The 25,545-nt window shown below is 63.9% G+C and overlaps 2 protein-coding genes across 4 annotated transcripts; one reads left to right on the top strand and one right to left on the bottom strand.

Annotated features, from left to right (window-relative positions):
* Positions 1–2,038: 2,038 nt before the first annotated feature.
* Positions 2,039–17,793, bottom strand: LOC101939844 (N-acetylglucosamine-6-sulfatase-like). Of its 3 annotated transcripts, none has more exons than XR_010598584.1 (13): positions 17,537–17,793; positions 11,640–11,699; positions 10,826–11,029; positions 9,623–9,688; positions 8,921–9,019; positions 7,813–7,977; positions 7,348–7,430; positions 6,696–6,814; positions 6,301–6,404; positions 5,445–5,555; positions 4,770–4,877; positions 3,887–4,385; positions 2,039–2,752 (listed from the first exon to the last, which is right to left on the bottom strand). XR_010598584.1 is itself a non-coding variant. In XM_008173924.4 (13 exons), exons 1-13 carry the CDS (start codon positions 17,684–17,686, stop codon positions 4,242–4,244), a joined length of 1,515 nt encoding a protein of 504 aa, XP_008172146.2. In that variant the 5' UTR covers positions 17,687–17,791; the 3' UTR covers positions 3,887–4,241. The 3 variants fall into 3 exon arrangements, 2 of the variants coding, with proteins under 2 accessions (XP_008172146.2, XP_008172147.2); XM_008173924.4 differs by lacking the exon at positions 2,039–2,752 and adding an exon at positions 5,868–5,969 and having other exon boundaries at positions 17,537–17,791; XM_008173925.4 differs by lacking the exons at positions 2,039–2,752; positions 8,921–9,019 and adding an exon at positions 5,868–5,969 and having other exon boundaries at positions 17,537–17,792.
* On the top strand, positions 16,271–25,167 carry POLM (DNA polymerase mu). Its single transcript, XM_024110490.3, has 12 exons — positions 16,271–16,517; positions 18,305–18,520; positions 19,263–19,443; positions 19,673–19,762; positions 19,988–20,158; positions 20,760–20,831; positions 22,013–22,133; positions 22,579–22,711; positions 23,014–23,116; positions 23,290–23,523; positions 23,942–24,025; positions 24,915–25,167. The coding sequence occupies exons 2-12, from the start codon at positions 18,339–18,341 to the stop codon at positions 24,999–25,001; spliced, it is 1,458 nt and encodes a 485-aa protein (XP_023966258.2). The 5' UTR covers positions 16,271–16,517; positions 18,305–18,338; the 3' UTR covers positions 25,002–25,167.
* The last annotated feature ends 378 nt before the right edge of the window (positions 25,168–25,545 follow it).

The following is a 25,545-nucleotide window of genomic DNA, read 5'->3' on the forward strand; positions in this document are numbered from 1 at the left end:
AGCCCTCATAGCCCCCCATGCCCACATCACCCCACTGCCCCCTATGTCACCCCCATCCCGCATAGCCACCCATGCCCACAGCACCCCACTGCCCCCCTACGTCACCCCCATCCCACATGCCCACATCACCCCACTGCCCCCCCACATCACCCCCACCCGCATAGCCCCTCATGCCCACATCACCCCACTGCCCCACACGCCACGCCACTCCCACCCCGCATAGTCCCTCATGCCCACATCACCCTACTGCCCCCCCACCCCACATAGCCCCCCATGTCGACATCACCCCACTGCCCCGCCTCCCACATCACCCCCACACCGCATAGCCCCCCATGCCCACATCACCCCACTGCCCTGCCGCCCATGTCACCCCACCCCCACTTAGCCCCCCATGCCCACATCACCCCACTGCTCGCCCACATCACCCCCACCCCGCATAGCCCCCCATGCCCACATCAACCCTGTGCCCCGCCCCCCGCATAACCCCCCATGCCCACAGCACCCCTCTGCCCCACCCCCACGTCACCCCCACCCCACATAGCCCCCCATGCCCACATCAGCCCCATGCCGACATCACCCCACTGCCCCACCCCCCACATCACCCCCACCCCGCATAGCCCCCCATGCCATCACCCCACTGCCCCACCCCCCACGTCACCCCCACATAGCCTCCCATGCCCACATCACCCCACTGCCCCATACCCCACGTCACCCCCACCCGGCATAGCCCCCCATGCCCACATCACCCCACTGCCCCCGTCACCTCCCCCCCGCATAGCCCTCCATGCCATCACCTCACTGTCCTGCCCCCACATCACCTCCTGCCTGCATAGCCCCCCATGCCCACACTGCCCCACCCCCCACGTCACCCCCACCCCTGTATAGCTCCGTTATGCCCACATCACCCCACTGCCCTGCCCCCCCACATCACTCCCACCCCCGCATAGGCCCCTGTGACTTTATTGACATAAACTGTAACTGTTTAGATCATTGTTGCAACCACTGTTATATATTTGCAGCAAATATTGTACAAAGGTTGTTGTGTAAGGTGTCTATGGAAAGGTTATGATTTGCTGATTGTGATTATCCTATCTGTATGGGTGTATCATTTTTGTAGTTGACATTATGAATATTGGCTATGTACTTGTATCTGAATGTGTTTTGATTCTAAGTAGCCTCAGTGAGGCATTTGGTCAGCTTCTTGAGAAAGGACTATTCTCAGGGCTAGTCTACACTACCCACCCAGATCGGCGGCTAGAAATCGATCTCTCGGGGATCGATTTATCGCGTCTCATCTAGATGGATAAATCAATCCCCAAATCGACGTGCGTACTCCCACCTCGTCAGGAGGAGTAAGCGCCGTCGACGGGGAGCCGCGCGGTCGATTTGCTGCCGTCTTCACGGCAAGTCGAACAGGATATGTCGGTATCTTAAATCGATCCCTCCCCCTAGTGTAGACCTAGCCTCAGTAAGTGCCCAGTCAAGAAACACTTAACTGATAATGGATTTTGGGAGACGCCAATCCACATCTGAGCTTTCCTGGGAACGTTCAAACTAACATGTAAACAAAGGCGTCAGCCTGTAAAGAACTGAGTCATGCATAAACATGTGACTTGCCCATGTGACTCCAAACTCCATCTTGCTGCTGTAATTGCCACAGTAAGAATAAAGGGGTGTCCTTCCACATTTCAGAGGATATAAAAGGCCTTGGAAACCCCTCCATCGTCTTCAATCCTGCTTCTTGCCTCTGGAGGAACCTTGCTACAAACGGAAGCTCTGAACAAAGGACTGAATGACCCATCCCAGCTGGGGATGTATTCCAGAGACTTGATTTGAACCTGCAGTTTATTCTATCACTGCTACAAGCCTGAACCAAGACTTTGCCATTACTGTATGAAATTGATTCCATGTAACCAATTCTAGCTCTCATCTGTATTTCTTTCTGTTATGAATAAACCTTTAGATTTTAGATTCTAAGGATTGGCAACAGCATGATTTGTGGGTAAGATCTGACTTGTATATTGGCCTGGGTCTGGAGCTTGGTCCTTTGGGATCAAGAGAACCTTTTTTTTTTTTCTTTTACTGGGGTATTGGTTTTCATAACCATTCAGCCCCGTAACAAGTGGCACTGGTGGTGATACTGGGAAACTGGAGTGTCTGAGGGAATTGCTGGTGTGATTTGTGGTTAGCCAGTGGGGTGAGACCGAAGTCCTCTCTGTCTGACTGGTTTGGTGCCTTGGTGTGCAAAGGACCCCAGCCTGGGGCTGTAACTGCTGTGCTCTGTCCTGAATTGACACTCTCAGAAGTGTCCCACCAAGGGCAGCATCGTTATAGCCCCCCATGCCCATATCACCCCACTGCCCCCCATCACCCCCAGCCCCTCATAGCCCCCCCCAGGCCATCACCCCACTGCCCCCCCCACATAGCTCCCCCAGGCCCACGTCACCCCCTGCCCACACATTTTGCCCGCACCCTCCCTGCCTAGGCTGACCAGACAGTGTGAAAACTCGGGACATTTTCATTTTCAGGGTGGGGTGTGTGGGGGGGAGGGGATAAGACAAAGCCCCCAATATCAGACGTCTGGTCACCCGATCCCAGCCCCCCACGTGCCCGTCCGGCCTCCAGGGACTTATCCCCCGGCAGGGACAGGGATGAGCCCAGAGGGGGCAAAGGGCTGGTGCTCCCTGGACTGCCCCTCGCCCGGATCAGCGGGGGCTGCTACTCACGGGCTGCGGCTCCTCCCGAAGATGTTCTGCAAGGAAGCCAGAGTGGGGTCAGGGCAGGAGGGGAGGCAGTGAGGAGCCTATCCCTGAACCAGCCCCCAGCATCCCCCTCTTCCCTCCCCATGGCACCCCCACTCCCCATGGTGCCCCCCACAGCCACTGCCCCACTCCCCATGGCGCCCACCACCTGCTACGGCATCCCCTGCTGGATCTAGGTGGGACCGGTCAGCCTGGGGGTGAGGCCGGGGCTGCAGGAGGCTCAAGCTGATGTTTATCACTATGGGGAAGCAAAAATGTAACAACAGCTGGGAGCTTTCCCAGGAGAGCCCCAGGGCTGAGCTAGCAGGGGCTGCGGGTCAGGAGTGAGGGGCACCGGCAGAGCTGGGGGGGCCCAGGGCTGGGTAGCAGGGGGCTGCGGGTTGGGAGTGAGGGGCCCCAGGAGTGAGGGGGGAGCCCAGGGCCGGGCTAGCAGGGGCTGTGGGTCAGGAGTGGGGGGCACTAGTAGAGCTGTGGGGGGGGGGCAGGATCAGGATTTAAGGTAACAGGAGGCTGCAGGTCAGGAGTGAGGGGCACCAGAAGTGAGGGGAGACCCCAGGGCCAGGCTAGCAGGGGCTGCGGGTCGGGAGTGGGGGGCACCAGCCGAGCTGGGGCTCAGGGATCCCGAAGGTGCTCACACCCCTAAGCCATCCCTGCATGGAGCTGCCCCCCGCAGTCCCTGCTCTCTGACCCCCCAAATCCCCCAGCGCTCCCTGGACTCACCATGCTGGGAGACGCAGACCAGCCCTGCCAGCCCAGCAGCAGCACGGATGCAAATGGCCCAAAGGGCACAAACCCGCATTGTGCCGGGGATTTGCATGAGCAATGGGAGGGGGGAAAGAGACAGGAAGGAGCAGAATCTGCCCCCCCGCCACGAGTCCCTTTCCTCCTGCCCCCTCCCGAGCCCCAGGATCTGGCCTGGGGCAATGGGGGAGGAAGAGGGGGAAGGTGCTGGAGGAGTCTGCGGGGGAGCGAGGGAGGCTGGTTCCTGCTCCCTGATGAGGCTCACGGGGGATCTGATGTCTTGCCAGCTGCCCAGCTGGGGTGGCAGGGCCGAGCCCCCTCCCCCAGGGGCCGAGCCCCCAGGGAGGAACCCGCAAACAAACAGCCAAGCCCCTTCTACTAACCAGAGTTTATTTCACCTTCATGTCACAGGATGTTGGGTGGAGCAGGCACAGCTACAAATGGGTGAGGACAGAAATATCCCTGAGGGCAGAGCCTGAGTCTGGGGCAAATACTCCTGCCATATGGGGGCAGCAAATGGGGGGTGGCTGCTGAGACCCCTGTCCAGGCTCAGGCTGGGGGAGCCCCTTTATCCAGCCCCAGGGCCCCCGGCATCCTGCGCTGGGCTCCGGGCAGCATGCGAAGGGGCCAAGGTTTGGGGAGGAGGGGGGCAGGGCCCATCCAGCCCTGGGTGTTTAACGTGTGCTGAGTTGTTGGCACTCGCGGGCGGGTTCCTGGCACAGCCGGAGGCGGGCGCCCCTAGGCCCGGCAGCTGGGCCCCTCGCAGGCCTGGAGCTTGATCAGCCGCTGGTTCAAAGCCTCCAGCAGGGTGGGGTCCACGCTCCGGGCCACGTTGTGGAGCTGGTGGGGGTCGGCAGTCAGGTTGTACAGCTCCACGAAGGCCTGCAGGAGCCGCACTGGTCAGTGGGGAGCCCCCACCCCACCAGGCCTGCCTAGAACACCTGGCAAACCAAGGGGCTCAACGAGCCAATGGCCTCCCTGGGGGCAGGAACCAGGACACCCTCGGAGCCCCAGATCCCCCACCAGCCCCGGCATAGGTCCAGCCCTGCCCGGCTCCCCCCACAGGGGACAGGCCCAGCCCTGCCCGGCTCCCCCCACCTCACCAGGGGGCAGAACCTGCCCTGCCCGGCTCCCCCCTCACCTCGCCAGGAGGCAGAACCAGCCCTGCCCGGCTCCCCGCCCCGGGGGACAGGCCCAGGCCCATGCAGCCTAGGGGGCTGTGGCCGGGGGCACAGGGCTGGCTGCAGCGCCGGGCGCCCGGCTCACCTGGCGGTCGGCGAACTCGCAATACTGCAGGCTGTGTGGGTGCAGGGCTCGGATGCAGGCGTAGGTGTTGTTGAAGGCGTCTTCGCACACGCAGTCGGGGAAGCATTGCTGGGGGCCAGGGATCACCGTCAGCACGTTACAGCCTCTCCCGCCCCCGCTGACCGCCCCAGTCCCCCTGCGTCCCCGACACCTCCTTCACCATGGACCCGCCTACCGCTGATATCCCATCCCCCGGCCTTCTGACCACCACTCCACAGCGGGGGGCCCAGCCCCCACAGCCAGCTGGGCTGAGCTGTGACAGGCCATCCTTGCGGGGTGCAAGCCCTCCCCCCAGTATCCTGCAGCCAGCGGGGCCCCCAGTCCATGTATTAGGGGCTGGGAGCCAGCTCTGGGCACAAGGGACTAGCGAGCCCTGGGAAAGGAGGAGGGAGGGGTGATGGGGGCCGGAGGGGGGAGGGAAGATGCCTGAGGGGGCACCCTGGGCGCTGGGGTTCTGTGCAGGGCCAGGCAGGGTGCCAACAGGCGAGAGAGTGTGGGGGTGGTGGTGGTTTGTAAATGACATTGTGGGGAAATCAGCTGCTTTGCATGGCACCACAGGTGGGGGGAGGGGAGGCCTGGCCCTGACTGCTCCCCCGCCGGCCCTGGCAGCAATGGGCTCGGCCTGCACAGACTCACCGATACCCCTGGGCCCAGGGCTGGGCAGGCTGGGTCCCTGTCCGGGTGCCCCTCCCCTGTGTACTGCACCAGGAAATCCGCCCGCCATGTGCTAGGCTGCGCCGGCGACACCTGGGGCCAAGCACACGGTGGTTAGACCAGCCCCCCTGCATGGAGCCCCACTCAGCCAGAGGCTGCCCCGCTCCCACAGCGCCCCTTGCTGGGAGAGGCCAGAGCTGGGGTCACCAAAAGCTCCCCCCAGGCAGTGCTCCAGCCCCGCTCCCCACAGTGCCCCCGCTGGGGTTGCTGGGAGCTCCCCAAGCCAGCGGCTTCTCCGCTCCTCACAGCGCCCTCTGCTGGGAGAGGCCTGGGCTAGGGTCACTGGGAGCTCCCCCACAGGTTTGCCCCTGCCCCCCACGCGCCCGGCGCCCTGGGCAGTGTCACCAGCAGCGGCAGGAAGGACTGCCCGTCCATGGCGGTCTGCGAGACGTTGAGGCCAGCGATGTCCAGGAATGTGGGCCCCAGGTCAATATTAAGGATCGGCTCCTGGGCAGGGGAGAGGGGCACAAATCACCATGAGTCCTGGGGCTGGTGGGGGGAGGGCGGGCCCTGGCCTGGTCCCTGCTCTGGCTCCAGCACGCCCGCCCACCCAGCTCCCACCCAGCCCAGCTCCAGCTGGCCTTGACGAGCAGGGGCTAACCCAGAGCAGAGCCGACAGGACCCAGGCGTCCTGGTTCCTGAGGAGGGCAGGGCTGTGCGGACAGGGAGGGGACTCTGCCACTCCCTGGGCCACATAAAGGACCCCCAAAGGGCACAGGAACCCAGAATTCCCATGAGCCTCGGTGGCAGCATTGCCCACTGGGAGGGGGTCACCTACCAGTCGGGTCTGGTTCGCTTTGATGCCCGGCCCCCGCACCAGCAGCGGCACCCGGATGTCAAACTCGTACAGCTGGCGTTTATCGATGGGCAGCGAGAACTGGCCTGCGGGGAGGGTAGGGGTCAGCACCAGCACCCACCTAGGCAGCCCCCTCCCGCACTGCCTGCAGGGACCCCGCAGGGGGACCCCACCCACCAGGAGCAAGGGCTCAGCTGCCCTGGCACTGGTGTGGCACTGGGCTCCGGGGATGGAATCAGCGACCCCTAAAACCGGAGCCCCTCTGTGCTGAGCCCACAGGCCCGGCTCCAGGGCCCCCAGCCTGGGTCCAAGGCCAGGCCGTGCTGGAGGGAGCCCGGGCGTGGCGCTACCCTGCAGAGGGGTGGCCAGGGGCTCACCTGCATGGTAGCCATTGTCCGAGGTGTAGAAGACGTAGGTGCTGGCCAGCAGGTCCAGCGCCTTTAGTCGGCCCACCACCTTCTCCACCAGGTCGTCCACAGAGAGCAGAGTCTGCCACCTGCAGGCACACGGGGGTTAAAGGCCCCAGCCCCCAGCCAGGGACCTGTTCCCACACGGGCTGCTGCACCCCAGGCCGGGATCCCTCCCCCTCCGGCCGCCAGCCAGCACTGCCCCCCCGGGGCAAAACCACCACCATGGGTCCCTCTGCCCTTAGAGGGCACCAATCTCTGACCAGCCCAGACCCGTGTCCTCCCGCCAGATATCCCAGCCCTGCCCATCCCAGCCCAGACCCATACACTCCCTCCCCTCCCCCCCGGCTGGTACCCCCCCCCCGCCCGTCCCAGATCAGACTAATGCAGTCTCTTCCATAAATCCTCACCCTCCCCCCGACAAGCCAGGCGGGGTCACCCATCCCTGGGCGGAAACCTGGGCCATCTCCTGACCCCCACCCAAGCCCTCTATAACCCTCCCAGTCCCTTCCCCCAATGAGTCTCCCAACTCTGCCCCCTCCCAGCCAGCTCAGCTGCCTCTGGCTCTGACCTGTGCTGCACTGGGCTCCCTTTGACCCCGCCGCGGGGTGCAGCCCCTCACCTCTCCCTGTAGGCCTTGTCCAGGAACTCGATGGACGTGTTGGCCATGGGACTTCTGGCCTGTCTCACCAGCCAGTGCTTGTCCTGCAAGGAAGGGGGGGGGGTTATGGGGGGAGCATCTCTGACTCCCCAGCCCGGGGCACAGCCTGGGAATGAGGCTCAAGTCCCCCCAGGGCCAGCTCAGTCCCACCTCCCCCCATAACCTCATCTGCCCCTCGGGGCCATCACAGCGCAGGGGACTGCATGGCCACGGTGCTGGGGGCAGGGCTGGAGAACAGAGCTTGGGCTCCTGGTGCCCAGCCCCGTGATCACACCACTAGCCCACGACCCCCCGTGACAGCAGGCGTTTGCCCGATGGGGCATCGGCCACGCCAGGGGAGAGACCCACCCCCACCCCGGCCCAGCGTGGGATGGGCAGGGCGGTGGGATGCTGGCACGGCGTGGCGGGCGCCTCGTCCCCATTCACCTTGCCGTGGACGTTGAAACTGCCGTTGCGGGGTGCCTTGGTGGTGTTGTAGGCCGTGGCGTAGCCTGGCGCCGCAGTCCAAGGGGAGTGGGAGGCGGGCGGGGCCAGCACCATCAGGAAGGGCGGGTGGGACCACTTCTGCAGGAATTCCAGGCTCCGATTGGTCTGCAGGCAGGAGGGCAGAGACCAGGGAGGGGATGGAGGTGGAGAGCTGTGGGCCAGTGGGGGCGGGGTGGAGCTGTGAGGGGAGGCTTGTGTCACCCCTCAGCACCCGCTCCAGCCAGGGATCAATGGGGTTCTGCGGAGGCCTCCCCCACCCCTACTGGGCAGCCATGAGAGGCGGGTGGGGTGGGGTGGGGCAGGGCTGGGAAGGGCAGGGGTGGGGAAGGGGGGTGGGAGGAGTGCGGGGGTGGGAGCATTCCTAGGAAATGTCAAGTTTTGTCAAAAAGCTGAAATGGGGAATATTGCCCATGGGCGATACCACCGCGGTGCCTCCTGGGAACTTCAGTTCAGGCACCCGTCCTCCCCATGGGCTGGGCTCCCCGGTTAGACTACATCTCCCATGATGCACCACGGCCTCCTCTCTTGGCGAGGGAAGGTGGACATGGTGACTGTTGCATAGGCACAGTGCATCATGGGAGATGTAGTCCGAGGATGGATAATATGGGCAGCTCCGTCCGGTCCGCCCCTTCGTGCGCTGATCTAGCGGCTCCCTGGGGCAGCTGGACCCTTCTCACCTCCAGCCTGTTTACCCCAGTTTGGCCCTGTGCCCGTGCCCTGCGCTGGCAGTCGTCCCCGAGGCGTTCACAGCCCCCGGCGCCGTGTTAGGCTCAACAAGCCCAGCTCTCTGGGCTCCCCTGCTAAGATCGGCTCCTCGCAGCCCTTCTCCACTCCCTCAGCCATGATCCCCGTGACGTTTTCATGCCCCCTCACCTCGGTGACTCGGTTATCCCCCGGTCAGCCCCACGCCCAGCTGAGGAGCCCCCATTTGAAGCAGAAATCCTGAGTGGGAATGACAGGCCCCCGACCAGCCCCAGCTCCGAGCCCCTGCCGAGGTTAGCGTGGTAGCTTGGCCAGGCTGTCCAGCGGGCGCCGGGCAGAGACTCACAATGAGATCCGTGAGGTAGTCGTCCTGGTAGCGCTGCCCGTGCCGCTCCTCTCGCCCGTTCGCCGACAGGGTGTAGTTATAATAGCGGGAATTCCCTACCTGCAGGGCAGCCCAAGGGGTCAGCCGCACCCAGCCTACCCGCAGCTCCCACTCCTTCACCACCCAGTGGCCCTCGCCTCGCTGCACCCCACCCGCCCATGCACCCTGGGGCGGGGAGACTAGCTCACCCCCCCATGCAACCATAGTGTGGCCACTTCTGGCGTGACGCATGGCAGCTGGTCTGACAGTGAGCACAGGGATGCCGCAGCGGGGCAGGAAGGAGAATCCTGGGCTGGGAGCCGGGGGGGGAGAAGACACCAGAGAGACACTTGCTCCTTCTCTCATCACCCTCCGCCCCCCGCCCCCCAACCCCCAGGTTCCGCCCACACCTTGACACGCAGGCTGGGAGCTCTTCGGGGCAGAGAACAGATCTGGGCTAAGCCTCCGCAGCTTGGGCTCAGTCCTGGGTCCCCCCAGTCCCGAGGTTACAGACAGGGTCGACTGGGGGTTACAGCGACCTGGGGCCACCTTCCACCTCCCCAGACTCAGAGCAGAGGCCCTGGCCAGGGTCCCCGCAAGGCCCAGCAATTCCCAGGCCTCCCCAGGTCAGAGCAAGCCGCGAGCCGCAGCCCGAAGGCTGCCAGGGGCAGAGCTGACACTCACCAGGCCGTTCCAATAGCTCCAGCCCAGGGGCACATGCTGGACGCCCCCGGCCGCGGGGTGTCCGTACTGCAAAGGGGGAGAGGCCCCGGTTACACACGCTCATTGCTCAGAGGACAAAGGAAACCAAGCAAGCTCCTGTCTCTGCGCGCCCCCAGCAGCGATGGAGAAGCTCCAGCAGCCAAGCACAGTCTGGGGCCATTGGCCTGCTGGTTCAATGTCCAGAGAGTCCACCCAGACACCTCTATGGCCCCGTCCACACAGCGTCCCTCGGCCTCCCAAAGGTGGATCCATTTACCCTCATGGCTCGGCTCATGAGGCAGGGCTGGGTCACTAGCCTCATGTTTCACGGGGGAAACTGAGGCAGAGAGGCCCGTGCCATGTGAGATCTCACACATGAGGTCAGCAGCAGAGCTGGGAGTAGAACCCAGGCGTCCTGACGCCCCCTGCTCTAAACATTAGCCTGGCATGGAACCCAGGAGTCCTGGCTCCCAGCCACTAAAGAGCCCTTGGGAGGCAGCCCTGATCCAGCGCCCAGCCCTGGGCTCATCCCTCTTGCTGCACAGCAATCTCAGTTCGGCCTCCACCGGCCCCCCAGTCCTCTGGGACTGTCCGCTCAGAAGCCCCTGGCTGGCTCTCGCGGGGGCCGACTGGGGCCCTACACCGCGGCTGGACGATGGGAGGTGCCGGGGAGCTTCTGGCTGCTCCCTCTGCCCCAAACAGCAACATCCTGTTGGTACTGGGCCAGATCCTGAAATCAGTGGCAAAAATCCCATTGGCTCAGCGGCTGCAAGTCCCAGGCCTTTCAAACTGGAAAGTGGCCCCTGCCCTCCCCTGGAGCTGGGCCCTGGGATCCCCTGCCAGCCGCCCAAGCTGCAGTGGTGAGGTGTACCCCAGGGCATGGCCAGCCACAGCCCCTCCCGAGCCAGCCCCACCCATAAGGGGCCTCCGTAACAGAGGTGGCAGGTGGCAAACTCCCCCCACCCCAAGGACTCTCCATCTCAAGCAGGCTCAGTCTAGGGTCTTCCAGCCCCCCCGCTCTAACCACTAGACTCCACTCCCCTAGCAGAGATGGGGATAGAACCCAGGCATCCTGGCTCCCAGCCCCCTGCTCTGCCCACTAGCCCCAGGCATAGCACTCTGGCCGTGGCCTGCCCTGTGTCACTCAGTGAGGTCTCTCGGCACCAGCAGGGGGTGCCCCGTTACCTGGTTGAGGTATTTGCCGGCGTAGAAGGTCTGGTAGCCCTGCTTCTGCAGGAAGCTGGGGAAGGCCAGTGGCTCCTGGTTCTTCTGCCAGGCCGGGCTGCTGCAGTTGCCCTCCAGGGAGTTGTTCCTCACCAGGTGGTTGTGGGGGTAGCGCCCGCTCAGGAGGCTGCTGCGGCTGGGGCAGCACAGGGGCGTGACTGTGAACTGGGCACGAGACGAACGTTCAGCCCTGGCCCCCAGCGGCTCCCCCCATCCCGGGTCTTCAGGTGCATCCCCCGGCCCAGGAGGGGCGGCCTGTCCCCCACTCCCTTTCCTGGCATCAGTGCCAGGCAGTGTTGGGCAAAGGCTGTTGTCCCGGACACTTGGCTGAGGGCTGGCAGCCCCCCCCCGCCCCCACCGGGTGCAGGCAGAGCAGTGGGCTCTGGTCAGGCAGCCAGGACACTCCTGGGCCTTGAAAAACGGGGGTGGGGGGATTGAGTGGGATCCCGGTAATCAGGCCATGAGGCACCCCCAGCCATGCGGCCACAGGGGACACCCCTCTCAGAGCCCTCCAGTGGCTCTGACCTCCAGTGCCAGGGAGCCTGTCTGCCCCCAGAGTGCTGTCTGGGCTCCCCCTTCCTGTGGTCTCAGCTCCTGGGGCAGCTCTCTGGCTCTGTCCCCGGCCAGTCCCCCTGCCCCGCATGGACAGGAGAGCAGAGGAAGAGCCATATGTGGCCCGATCGTGGCACATGCAGCATGGCCTACGAGGGGGCGAGTTTCCCCAGGCTATGGCGCGCGTGTCCCAGGCCAGTCCCCACAGCGCCGTGGCACTCACCGCATTGCGGAAGGAGACACCTGCTTGGCCGATCAGGGCTTGCGTCTTCTTCATTGGAGTCTGTAAGGAGACACAGAACCAGTCACCAGCTGCGAACCCAACGTGGCAGGGACAGAACAACGCCCGCCCCTTCAGGGAGACAGGGAACATACGGACCAGTCTGTACGGAGGCGAGAGAGGCATATAAAATAGTGGAAAGACTAGAGAAGGGGAATCAGATGCTCCCATCCACCTCTTCCATAATAGCAGCACAGTTCATGAATCTATGAAATCATACAGGCCTCAAACTGTAGCCAGATTAAAAAAAAAAGAATTAGCCATTCTCTGTGTCTGAACGACACTGATGGCTTCGTTAGACAGAACACACCTTTACAAACCCACATGCTTCAGGGCAAGTGCCAGCCACTAACTGCCAGGGGTCATAGAATCACAGAACTGGAAGGGATCTCAAGAGGTATCTAGTCTGCTCCCCGGCACTCATGGCAGGACTGAGTATTATCTAGACTAGACCATCCCTGACAGGTGTTTGTCCAACCTGCTTTTAAAAATCTCCACTGATGGAGATTCCTCAACCTCCCGGGGCAATTTATTCCAGGGTTTAACCACCCTCACAGTTCGGAAGTTTTTCCTAATGTCCAACCTAAACCTCCCTTGCTGCAATTTAAGCCCATTGCTTCTTGTCCTGTCCACAGAGGTTAAGAACAATTTTTCTCCCTCCTCCTTGTAACAACCTTTTATGTACTTGAAAACTGTTATCATCTCCCTCCTCAGTCTTCTCCAGACTAAACAAACCCAATTTTGTCAATCTTCCCTCATAGCTCATGTTTTCTAGACCTTTAATCATTTTTGTTGCTCTTCTCTGGACTTTCTCTAATTTGTCCATATCTTTCCTGAAATGTGGCACCCAGAACTGGACACACTACTCCAGTTGAGGCCAAATCAGCATGGAGTAGAGCAGAAGAATGACTTCTCGTGTCTTGCTTACAACATTCCTGCTAATCCAGCCCAGAATGATGTTTGCTTTTTTTGCAGCAGCGTTACACTGTTGACTCATATTTAGTTTGTGATCCACTATGACCCCCAGATCCCTTTCCGCAGGACTCCTTCCTAGGCAGTCATTTCCCATTTTGTGTGTGTGCAACTGATTGTTCCTTCCTAAGCGGAGTACTGCGCATTTGTCCTTATTGAATTTCATCCTAATTACTTCACACCATTTCTCCAGTTTGTCCAGATCATTTTGAATTTTTATCCTGTCCCCCAAAGCCCTGGCAACCCCTCCCAGCGTGGTCAGGAAGGAATTTACTTTACAAGAGGCTCCTTGGAGCTAGGCCAGATGGACCCTGGTCTGATTCACTGGAGTGATTCCTCTGGAGCTACCCTTTGCTCTGGAAAGTGTCACTTTGACTGTCAGTTGTTTAGGAACCTGGCATCACCCTCCCCCCCGCCACATGGTGCTGTATAAAGAACAACGCTCAGTAGAACATGGCAATTAGGATTAGCGATAAATGTGGAATCGTTAAAGGGGAAAGACCTTAAACCTGAGAGCTCTGAGACACCCCTGAGCATTTTGGAATGCTCAGGCTTTCCCTTGGCGTCTCTGTCTACTACGCTCTGCCCCAGAGCTGGCTGCATTTCAGAGACGCTGCAGCTTGGTGTGTATCATTTGTGCTTTAGGAACCCTCATGATCTGCAGAGTTTAAGGCCAGACTTGGCTGGGCCCGTCGGTCACAGGCCAGACAACCTTGCCCTGAGCCCCAAAACCTGTGTCTAACTAAAGCACATGTGTCTGTCAGGTGGGTGCAACTGGGGCTGTTCTGCATCAGAGAATAACAACCTACTACTGCTACCAGCTAATTAGCAGCTAGCTCAAAGGGTAGATGCTTTACCACTGAGGGCCTGGGCTTTGACCTCCACTGAAATCCACGGCACAGGGGGGCTGACAGACCAGAGCAGAGAAAGACCCATCTGGAAAAGGGAATCTCCCTGTGACAAAGTGGGAAATTTTTCATATTTTGCATGGATAGTGTATGTGCCTCAGTTTCCTCATGTGCTGCATGGTTACTAGGTGGTGGGAAAAGGTTGTTTGCAGAGATCCAGGCGTGACTGACCCCTGGCTGGTTGGGGCCTAGGCCCATGGAGAGCCCAAAAGGACAATGATCACTCCAATTCCCTGGACATTTGGTACCTAGCAACTAAGGCATGGACTGACACCCTCCCCCCCACCCTGCAGGAAGCTAGCCGGGTGGGAGCAGCTGGAGAGCAAAGGGCTGCGGAGGGGGCAAGTGGGGGTGTTAAATGCGGGGCTGCAGGAAGCAGGCGTCTCTCCTGGACTGGCACCAAGAAGGGGGCAGGCAGAGGGCTCTGGGCTGACCCTACTGGACCAGGCTGTCACTTTCTGCTCCCTGTGCTAACCAAGGACTTTCTACCCCGTGTTCCAGACACCTAATAAACTTGACTGCTTCTACCACGCTGGCTGAGCGGGACTGCACTCTAGGGAAGGTGGGGTGCAGTGCTCCCTTTGGGGGTACAAGTCTCCCTCAGGTTCCAACCCAGGGGACTCGACTCGCTGCAGGGAGCTCGTGCTGTGACCCAGGGGTGCTGACGGCTCCGGGGGTCAGTCCCAGGAGGCGGGGAAGCTGAGGGGCTGGCCCCAGTGAGAGTGTGACCCTGCGGGGGCTGACACACCAAGGGGGTCCTGCAGCAACTGTTCCAGAGCCGTGGAGAGCTCCCCTGTGGAGCCGGGACACCCCCAGCTCGGGGAGAGCTGGGGTCGGGAGGTGAGGGCCCGGGCTGATCTCTTGACCCCTCTGCTCAGCCCAGCGTTTGCACAGTGGGAAGGGTGGGGGTTGCACAAGGCTGGCTCTGGAGGCGCGTGATGAGGGCGATATTAAACAGCAGCTCTGAGGGCAGGGCGGGCTCAGAGCCCGGCCTGGGCTAAATCCAGAGTCACTTCAGATTGACACCGGGATCCGAATCCGACTCTGAGATCCGACTTGGGCCCAGCCACTGTTCCCTGCCTGGTCCTTGGAGTGTAATTCCCCTCCCCCACTGGCTCTGCTCCATTGATTCCCAGGCTGTCACTTGTGATTCATCCCAAGGGCAGTGCACCAGAATCAGATCCTGGCCCCCGGGCTCGGAGCTGGACCCAGAGGGGCCGAGAGCAAGAGAGGAGGGGGGTGACTGACTGCTGCTCCCCCAAGGCTGCTCTCCCCTGCTCTAATCCCCCAGCCCACACACCTGGCACCTCTGGATCACACCCGGCACCCACCAGCGGATCTCCTCTAGCCGACCATGCTCTGGCACCGAGCCCCACGGGGCCGCTCAGTGCAGGATCGGGGCCTCGGAGCAACATGTGTAAGGTGCCAAGGCGAGAGACTCGCGTACAGGCACCTACGTAACCCAGGCATCACAGCCCTCTAGGACTAGAGATCGGGGGGCAGAGCCTCAGCTGGTGTCACCCAGCACAGCTCCAAGCTGAGGCTGCGGCCCCTGGTTGCCACATCCACCCTGCGGCGCCCAGGGCAGGATCGGTCCCTCCAGCACGTCCCCTCGCGCTCTGGCCTCCAGAGGTGTAGGCGGTGTTAAGGGGATGGAGCTGCCAGGCTGGAGCGGCAGTGAGGGCAGGGCAGCGCCCGAAGGGTTAACGTTCGATCGCCCGGCACAGAGGTGACCTGACACACAGCGCCCCAGATCAGCCATGCTCCCCGCAGCTCCCAGATGGGCTCTGGCTCAGCTGGACCCAGGGGAAGGCTCCCATCCCAGATGGCAGGACACCGGGTACTTCCTCTCGGAGTTCAGCTGGCTTGGTCCTGGTAGCCCAGGAGCAGAACCAGAAGTGGAAGGAGGAAGTGGCACGTGTTGTGCTGCCTGGGTCACGAGTGACGGGTTCCACCAAGGGCGTTTACACCCGCCGAGCATATGGGAGTGAGGTCAAGTGCTTAGAGCAGGGGGTTGGGAGCCAGGACGCCTGGGTTCATAGCTCTTTCACTGACTTACTGTGCAAGTCCATGGCCAAGTCCCTCTTTGTGCCTCAGTTTCCCCTCTGTAACACGGGGATAATGATACTGACCCACCTTTGAGAGCCCCAGGTGACAGCGTCCGGGTGAGGGGGCCAATGGCTAGGCACAAAGGGGGAGGGAGGGCGGACTTCAGGTGTGTTTGACTCAGAGGGGCAATTTCCCGCCCTCCAACGCCACAGAGCGCAAATTCCAGAAGCCTCTGTCGACACTCCAGTGAACCCTGGAGTGGCTCTGCACTGCTCACAGACATTCGCTCATGGATTAGCGACCATCAGCTGCCTGCCAAGGGGAAACTGAGTCACATGGCGGGGAAGTGACTTGCCCAGGATTGCTCAGTGGCTGGGCTGGGATCAAACACCAGGTCTCTAGGGGGGCTGTGAGGTTAACCATGAGACCCGTCCTTCCCACCACGACGGTCGGACAGCCCCCTCCCTCCATCATGCTGAAGCTCCCAAGCATGCCAATGATGTTCAGTCATCAACCCTGCACAGCTGCAGGATTTCCGTGCCTTCCTGGGGCAGACGGACCCCACCACGCGCCCACGCGGAGCACCGCGCTTCGGAGAGCGATTCAGACCCCACTTTTCTTCCAAACAGGGGCGACCCCCTGCCCCCTCCCCCCGGGGTCGGCAGAGCTGCCAGCTCCGAGTTTGAACCGTCAGCTGCTTCGGGGTTAACCACGCGTTAAGTAAACCCTGTGCAGCTGCACAGAACGCGCCAAACACCCCAGCTCCTGTCACACACCAGCGACTCGAAACAACCGCCAGGCTGGGACCGACCAGCGCCCTGACTGGGATTAGGATGGACACAGCCCCCCTCTGGGAGACAGCCCCACCCTGAAGAGCTCACAGTCTGAACAGGTGAGAGGGGAAACCGAGCCGGGGCGGTGAAGTAACTTGCCCAAAGCCACTGGCAGAGGCGGGATTAGAACCCAGCTCTCCTGGCTCCAGGACAGTGCCCTGGCTAGGGGAAGTTTGGCACTATCTGGGTCAGTCCCACTGCGGCAGGGGTAGTAGGCGTGGCCGGGCGGCAGGCCAGGCAGTCCCACTGCGGCGGGGGTGGGCGGCGTGGCCGGGCGGCGGGCCAGGCAGTCCCACTGCGACGGGGGTGGGCGGCGTGGCCGGGCGGCGGGCCAGGCAGTCCCACTGCGGCGGGGGTGGGCGGCGTGGCCGGGCGGCGGGCCAGGCAGTCCCACTGCGGCGGGGGTGGGCGGCGTGGCCGGGCGGCGGGCCAGGCAGTCCCACTGCGGCGGGGGTGGGCGGTGTGGCCGGGCGGCGGGCCAGGCAGTCCCACTGCGGCGGGGGTGGGCGGCGGGCCAGGCAGTCCCACTGCGGCGGGGGTGGGCGGCGTGGCCGGGCGGCGGGCCAGGCAGTCCCACTGCGGCGGGGGTGGGCGGCGTGGCCGGGCGGCGGGCCAGGCAGTAGTATTGTGTGTTTACTGTGTCCCCAAGGGCCCATGACACGCCTAAGCCATGGTGTGGCCATGCAGAGGGGCTGGGCCCCGATTGGAGTCCCCTGGGCCTGTGACATGGGGGGAATGTGGCTCTATCTATCAGTGTGGATAGAACCGTGTCAGCTGCACCCCCAGTCTTAGCTCATAAGAGGGGTCCCCCCAGCTCTCACAGGGGCCCAGAAGCCACTGATCCTTTGCAAAGGGGGGCAACTATGGGACCATGCCATGGCTGGGTGAGCAGTGCGACAGGGGCCGTGACACGAGGAGCACACGGGTGGGTCTGGCAGCATGGATGGGACCATGGCATGTGTGACCATGTTACAGGGCCCGTGACATGGGGCACACACGGGTGGCTCTGGCAGTTCAGGACGGGGAACGGTGCCCACACCCTGTGGCCTGGGAGGGGCTGGTGGCCCCGGGCACTTACCATGCCCCCGATCTCAGTGTCCTGGTCATCGGTCAGGATCAGCACGATGTTGTGCGGACTCCGCCGGCCCCCTCCTGCTGCGCTCCCCAGCACCAGCTGCCAGGCGGCGCTCAGCACCAGCAGGGCAGCCCAGCTCGCCGGGTGCCTCATGGCTGGGCTGCGCCCCGCTGGCTGCACGGCCCCGAGCCCCCTACCCAGCCCCTGCCCCCGAGCCCAGCCCCCAGCGCACTTTCAGGAAGCGTAACTTTGCCGGTCATATGAGAGTTGCAATTGCACAAATCACCACATGCCCGGCCCCGCCCCCTGGCAAGCCCCGCCCAGGCCCCGCCCCTGACGGGGGGAGGGGCGCAGGGGAAGCAGCGACCCGGGCTCGCACCCGGCACCCCCGGGGGCGCGGGCGTGGCTATATTTGCATAAGGGGCGCGGCTGCGCTTGGCTCTGACCCACGTGGGGCGGGGGTGTTTCCGCCTCAAGCTCACGCGGCGCTTATGAGCTGGGGAAGTTTGGCCGGGGCACACAGGACCCCTCCCCCCCATAGAGTCCCCCATTGCTCCCTCCCCTTGACCCGAGCCCCTGCTCCAGCCCCCCCTAAACCCCCATGCAATCCCCTCCCCCAGAGCTCCCATATAACCTCCCCCTAGCCCCATAACCTGCCTGTTCCCCACAGCCCTGGCCTGCCACCGCCCCCACTCCCTGACCCTGCTGAGCTTCCAGGGGGCCCTGCTGTGTGGGGGACCCTGTCACTGACCCCCACCTGTGTCCCCCCAGCTCCCTGCCTGGCCTGCCCGGGGTCCCGCTGGCCATGGCCCTGGTGCCCCTGAAGAGGAGGCGAAGGGCCCCGTCCCCACCAGCTGGGCCCCCGGACGCTGGGCGCTTCCCCGCCGTGGTCCTGTGCTTGGTGGAGAAGCGGATGGGGGCCAGCCGCCGGGCCTTCCTCACCCAGCTGGCCCGGGCCAAGGGCTTCCGTGTGGACAGGGCCTATAGGTGAGAGAGATCAGCTGCCCTGGGCTGAGGGGGAGATGGGGCAACACCCACAGACCCCAGAGCTGTTGCCAGTCATTCCCCCCCCCAGCCTCACCTCGTTGACCCCTTGCAGCCCTCCGTAGCCTAGGGAGAGCAGCTGGCCAGCCTGGGCAGGACAAGGCACCTGTGACTCCAAGGCCTGGTAAAGCCCATACGGGCTGGGTGGCCCCGGCTACGCCCCTTCCCCCGCTCACTCGTCGGTGTCACCCATTACCCCTCCTCCCCCAACCCCGGGTTCCTGGGGCCAAGAGGGGAGGGGCACCCTGATGGCACCAGGCTTGGCCAGTGCCGCCCCTGGCCTGATCTCCCCCGAGCTGAGTGGGGTGACACGGGAGGGGGATGTGACCTGGTTGGGACACCGGGTCTGGCACCTAATGGATCCAACTGAGTCTGGGCAAGACACTGGTGGGTCCAGGTGGGTTGGATCCCCCTTAGCTGGTACTGAGAGGTGTTTGGAAAAACCTACTGGGTCTCTTCCCCCCCCATGAGATCCCAGGGCTGGGACAGCAGGGGCTGTGGGTCGGGAGTGAGGGGCACCGGCAGAGCTGTGGGGAGCCCAGGGCTGGGGTAAGTGGAGGGGAGAGCCATGCTCTGTCCTAGCCTGAGCCCCCCAGACTCACGTTGCTCCCCCGATTCCCTCCTGGGGTCCCAGCCTGATGTCCCCTCTCCTCCCTTTCTCCCCCGCCCGGTGGCGGCTCCCCAGCGCCGCAGTGACCCACGTGGTGTCGGAGCAGAACTCGGGGGATGAGGTGGCCCGGTGGCTGGAGCAGCAGCAGGAGGAGTGCGGTGCTGGGGGGGACCCCGCCCTGCTGGACATCAGCTGGTTCACGGAGAGCATGGGGTCCGGGCGGCCCGTGGAGATCGAGTCCCGGCACCGCCTCAGGGTGAGCTGGGCCTGGGGGGAGCCAGGGAATGGGGTGGGGGATCCCATAGAGAGGGCACAGACAAGAGTAGCCCAGCAGGGGGCACTGCGGGGAGCAGGGCGGGGGCTGGTTATGAGGCGCTCCTGGCACCTGAGCAGGAAGGGGAGATGGGAAATGCTGGGGGTTGGGCAGGGTGAGGGTCTCCTGGGTTCCTGGCACTGACCCCCCCCCCCCCCACTCTCCTCCCCAGGTGTCCGCGCTGGCTCCGCTCGGGCAGCAGATGGCACCGTATGCCTGCCAACGCCAGACCCCGCTTCTCCACAGCAACCAGCCGCTGACGGTACAGGCTGCCCCCCGGGGCTGGGACCCCAGGACTCCTGGGTGGTTGAGGGGGCACGTTCTGGGGGTGGGAGCTGGGGCAGTATGGGCAGGGGAGGCGGGAGTTGAAGCTGGGGGAGGGGATTGGTCCTGGGGGCGCTCAGAGGCACTTGGGGTTCCCCTGGCTGCCCAGGGGCTGAGCTCCATTTCCTGGTGCCCAACGGGGGGTGACTCTGCTCTGTCCCAGGAGGCGCTGGAGACCCTGGCGGAAGATGCGGGTTTCAGCGGCAGCGAGGGGCGCAGCCTGGCGTTCACCAGGGCAGCCTCGGTGCTGAAGGCCCTGCCCGGCCGGCTCAGCGCCCTGGAGGAGCTGGGGCCTCTGCCTGGCATTGGGGAGCACTCCCGGCGGGTCATCCAGGTAACGCACACGCGCACGCACGCACGCCCCACAGGGCCCTCGGGAGCCAGGCCTGGGGGGTGGCCTGATCTGGGGGTACTGAACCTGAGAGAGCCAGAGAGATCCTGCAGCTCCCCTGCCATCCCTGCTCCCCCCAGCTCTGACAGTGCGCCTCAGCTCTGACCCACAGCCCCCTGCCATCCCTGCTCTGCCACCCAGCTCTGCCAGTGCCCCTCAGCCCTGACCAGCAGCCCCCTGCCATCCCAGCTCCCCCAGCTCTGCCAGTGCCCCTCAGCCCCGACCAGCAGCCCCCTGCCATCCCAGCTCCCCCCAGCTCTGCCAGTGCCCCTCAGCCCTGACCCACAGCCCCCCTGCCATCCCAGCCCCCCCCCCCACAGCTCTGCCAGTGCCCCTCACCCCCGACCCACAGCCCCCTGCCATCCCAACCCCTCCTCCCCAGTTCTGCCAGTGCCCCTCAACCCCGACCCGCAGCTCCCTGCTGTCTCAGGTCGGATTTGGCACCAGGGTGTCATGTCCTGCAGCGAGGGGCTGGGCTGAGGGCACTGCTCAGGCCCCATGGAAGGGGGCAGGCACTGGGCTCAGGGCTGTCTCTCTCGGGCAGGATGTGCTGGAAGATGGCGTCTCAGTGGAGGTGGAGAGAGTGAAGCTGTCGGAGAGGTACCGGACTATGAAGGTACCAGAGCTGGGTGGAGCTCGTGGGATGTGGGACCGGGTGCTGTAGGGGGGTGGCCTGGGGGCCTGGCACGGGGGCCTGGCTGCTGCCCCCTGCTGCTTTGAATGAGTGTCTGACGCCCCACGCTGCTCGTGCTCTGTGGGTGGGGTAGGGAGGGTGGGTTCTGACCCAGAGGGGCGTGGTGCCAGTCTGTGCCACGGGGCTGGAGCTGGGGATTGGCTCAGACTCGGCAGCCCTCAGATTGATGCTGGAGTCCGAGTCTCCCGGCTCCATCGCGTTGCTTGCCCCCTGGGACCCTCCCCTGGCATCTCTATCACTCTCTCTAGGCTCCGTCGCCCTTCCCAGCCCCGAGCTGCCTCATCCGCCTGTGTGGAGCTTCATTCCACCCTGTTGGCGCCGCTCTGCCAGCGCTGCCCACCCCGTCTGCCCGTGCAGGCTCCCCCTGAGCTCACACGTCTCTGCCCCCGGGAACCCTGGCTGGTCCAGCGGGGGCTGGACTAGGCGATCTCTGGAGGCCCCAGCCCGGGGCAGCTGGGGCTCGGTTCCCCTTCGATCCTGAGCTCTGAGTGCAGGGGGTTGAGCTGGGGGCCGGCGTGGGGCACACACTGGGCTGGGCACACGCTGTGCCTGCCTTCAGATGTGGTGGTCACTGAGCTGGGGATTCGGCGGCTGCTCCCCGCTGCCCTCTGGTGGCTGCTTTAACCTCCTGCCGGCTCCAGTGGATTTATGGGCCCTGGCCATGGTGTTGAAAAGGCTTAGACGGGTTCCCTCCTGATGGGACTGTGGGTCAGCCATGACTAGACCCCATAGCGTGTCTATTTCAGCCTCTCGGTGAGGGACCTTCCCGGTACAGGCTGGAGCTATAAGGTGTTTGATTGACAGGTTAATTATATGGTAGAGATGCCAGCTGAGCTGAAGGGGGATCCCCTGTTAGCAGTATAGGGCCCAGGACACACACCTGAGCAATTACTAGAGACATGAAACACTGCTGGGGAGCTGGCACTAGCTCCCAGGTCTCCCAGCTCCTCTGATTCAGTTTCCTGAGCTAACGGAGCACTCCTACGGCTGCCACTGGTAGTAGCTGCTTTATCCTGGCTGCGAGTGCAGCCACTGGGGATGACTTTGCACTGGTTCAGGCATAGCCAGCACCACCTGGAACCGTCTGGCTCCTGTCTCCTCAGCTCTTCACCAAGATCTTCGGGGTTGGGGTGAGGACGGCCAGCCGGTGGTACCAGGAGGGGCTCCGGACGCTCGTGGATCTGCAGGAGCGGAACACCAAACTGACCAGGCAGCAGCAGGCAGGTGAGGAACTGCGGGAGAAGCACCAGGACGGGCTGTGACACATCGAATAGGGGCTCTGCCCATAGGCTGCTGGACACGGACACACGCTGTGGGTCCCTTAGGCTTGTTCCTGGCCTGCACTGCCCGGCATTGTCCCACGGGCCCTCTGCGCCCTGGCCTGGACTCTGCAGACCTGGGAGGGACGAGTCCCATGGGGCAGGGAGACATGAGCCGGGCTGAACCTGGGGTGCGGCTAGTTTGGTATTTGGGGCCCCCAGTAGCTTTCCATGGTGGCCGTTGCCTCCTGACGCGAGGCACTGACCCCGGCAGCCTCACAGCCAGCGCCGGAGCAGCCCATGCAGCGGGGCTTGGGGCAGACCTAAGGGAAAGGAACCTCGCACCCGTCTCCTGGCCGGTACCTCGTCCCCTGGGATCCTGAGCGACGGCCCCGGCCGTTCTCCTGCAGGGCTGCGGCACTATGAGGACCTCAACACCCCAGTGGAGCGCGGCGAGGCGGAGTCCATCGGCCGGATGGTGCAGGAGGCTGTGCAGCGGTTTCTGCCTGGAGCCTCGGTGACGCTGGCCGGCGGGTTCAGACGGTAACGGGCTGGGGGCCTGCTGCCTCCCAAGTGGCAACGGCAAAGAAAGAACCAACGTCAGGTCTCCCTGGGAGCATGCGCATGTGGGCGGCCATGCTCTCCCCAGCATGCACGGCCTGTGTGTGTGTGGGGGGGGGGGGGATCCCAGCCCCAAACCAGACAGGCCCCCACCTCTTAAACCCCCTGAGCATGAGAGATCCCTGCCGGCCCTGGGACGTACGGGGCGCCCGCTGGAGCTGACCTGGCTACTGCTGGGCTGGGCTCTACGTGCTGCTGAGCGACCTTCTGTTTCTCCCCCGCAGGGGGAAGCCACACGGCCACGACGTCGACCTGCTCCTCACGCATCCCGAGGCCGGCAGAGAGGCGGGGCTGCTGAGCCGCGTTGTCAGCTGGCTGGACAGCCAGGTGGAGGAGGGGCGGGATGTGGGGGTTCAGATGTGGGGGGAGAGATCCCAGCTCTGGGAGGGGAGTGGGGGCTGGTGGTTCGGGGTCAGCACTAGGCGGGTGGGGTGGGCGGCCCTGGAAATACCCCATGTGCCCCACGTGGCTGAGGTGCTGTTTCTCTCTCTCCCCACCAGGGTTTGATACTCTATCAGCACAGCCAGGAGAACAGCTTCGCGCTCCACGAGGGCCCCGAGCCGCCCGGGGGCAGGGACGTCCTGGACCGATTTGAGAGGTGCTTCTCCATATTCCGCCTGGAGACGCAGGGGCGCCTGGGTGCTGCCCGAGGCTGGAAAGCCGTCAGGGTGGACCTGGTCGTGGCTCCAGTTGGTCAGTTCCCGTTCGCTCTGCTCGGCTGGACTGGCTCCCGGGTAGGTGACTGGCCAGGGCAGGGGGAGCTGAGAGACGTGGGCGAGGGCCGGACCTCCGTGCCAGAGATGAGCCAGCCCCTACAGGGGAGGCTTTGAGTTCTAGATCCTAGCCCCGCTCCGGGGAGGTTCTAGATTTGAGCCCGTCCCACCCTATGGCAGGGTCCTGGGGGGGGGGGGGGAGTTAGATCCCTGCCCTGCCCGTGCTGAGCTCTGAATCCGGATCCAAGCAGCCCTTTCCAATGGGCCAAACGCCCCGAGTCCAGACGCCCCACGTGCAGGGGAGCGGAGATCTGAACCTGGGTCAGCGCTTCCCAGCTGGTTCTGAACCAGACCCTTGGGGCCCTGAACTCTGGCTCCAAGACCCTCAGCCTGCCGGAGCGACCGGCGCTAACTCCAGGCTCTGCGCCCTTCTCCCCAGCACTTCGAACGCGAGCTCCGGCGCTTCGCCGGCCACGAGAGGAAGATGGTCCTGAACAGCCACACCCTGTACGACACCAGGCTGGTACGGCGCTGCGCGGGGCTGAATGGACGGGGGTGCGGGGAAGCCTGGTCTGGGGTTTGATCCTGCCCCTGGTGGTGACATGCCTGCAGAGACCCGGCCCCCATAGGAGCCCCTCCCCAAGGCAGGTGGTTGCACCCTTTGCTCTGCAGGAGGGATCCCCAGGCCCTCGCTACCCCTCCCGAGGGGCACCAAGGTGCTGGGCCTTACCTACAACCCCTGCATGCCCTGGCACTGTCCTCTCCCAGACGCCCGCTCCCTGCCAGGCCTGCCATGAACCGACTCCCCAGGCATGGGCAGCCCAGTGATCGACAGGTCTGGATGGAGGGTTTCCGACCTCGGGGAGCAGCGATACCCACGGTCCCTCTCACCCGGTCCAAGGGGGCAGCAGCCCCGGTATGCCCAGGGTAGCCCCAGCGCAGCTGAGCTGACAGCGCGGGAAGCACTGGCCCCAGGAAAGCGCGGGGTGCGTGTGGTTTGGTGGAGCCTCTGGTTGGGGACCCCCCAGCATGTGGAGGGGGAGTCGTGTGGCCGGTCCTGCGTGGCTTGCAGCGCAAGGGGAGTGACAGTGGCCATGGCCGGTGCTTGCCGGGACAGAGACAGATTCTGGCCCCCCGCACCTCCCCCCCAGGGGCTCTTGCTGGCTGCCCTTCCCCAGGAGGTGGGGCAGCGGGGAAGGCAGCCAATCAGAGTGGCTTTTCCTGCACAGTGCTGAACTCCCCAGGCACAGGGAGCCGGAGCGGGACGTGGGTGTGGGGGGCTGAGCAGTGCGGTAGCAGGGTCTGCATTAGCCCAGCTCCAGCTGCCGCGTAAGGACCCCCAACCTGCCCTGCGAGCTGGGATCGCCCCAGGGAGCTGCTCTCAGCTCGGGCACTGGTTTCTTTCCGTCCAGAACCTCTTTCTACCTGCTGCATCCGAAGAGGAAATCTTCCAGCACCTGGGCCTGGAGTATGTGCCACCCACGCAGAGAAACGCCTGAGCCCGGGACCTGGGGTATGTGCCCCCCCCAGAGACCCTTCACTGCACAGGAATGCCCTCTCCAGCCCCGGAAACGCCCCCTACTGCCACCCGTGCTGGCTGACTCGTGTGTTTCCCCAAGTGACCCAAGAGCTGATCAATAAACCCCCGGCCCCGCGTTCCCCGCACTCCTGGCTGGCTGGTTGCTTGGTTTGGGTGAGGGGGGCACCAGCAGCTCTGCAGGTCGCGGTTCCTATCTGCCCCCCACCCACCCTCGCCAGCAGGGCTCTGTCTCCCTCCACGGCAGCAGCAGAGGGATGGGCTCCCCTGGGGGTGGGAGTAGGGCCAGGCGGCTGGGTGCCCAGGTGAGAGGGGAGTCCAGGGGGCAGATTGGGGGGGCGGGGGGTTGAGTCCAGGGACTGCGTACAGCCGGGGCACAGCACACAGCTGGCTCCCCCGGTGCAGGACCGTGGCCCCCTTGCTGAGGAGGCGGACAGGCGGGCTGTGCCATGTTGCGTGCCAAGGCCTGGGAAGCTACGCTGGCATCTCGGTCTCTCCTGCCAGGG

This window comes from Chrysemys picta, chromosome 2, assembly GCF_011386835.1.
Source record: "Chrysemys picta bellii isolate R12L10 chromosome 2, ASM1138683v2, whole genome shotgun sequence".
NCBI classification, from domain to species: Eukaryota; Metazoa; Chordata; order Testudines; family Emydidae; genus Chrysemys; species Chrysemys picta.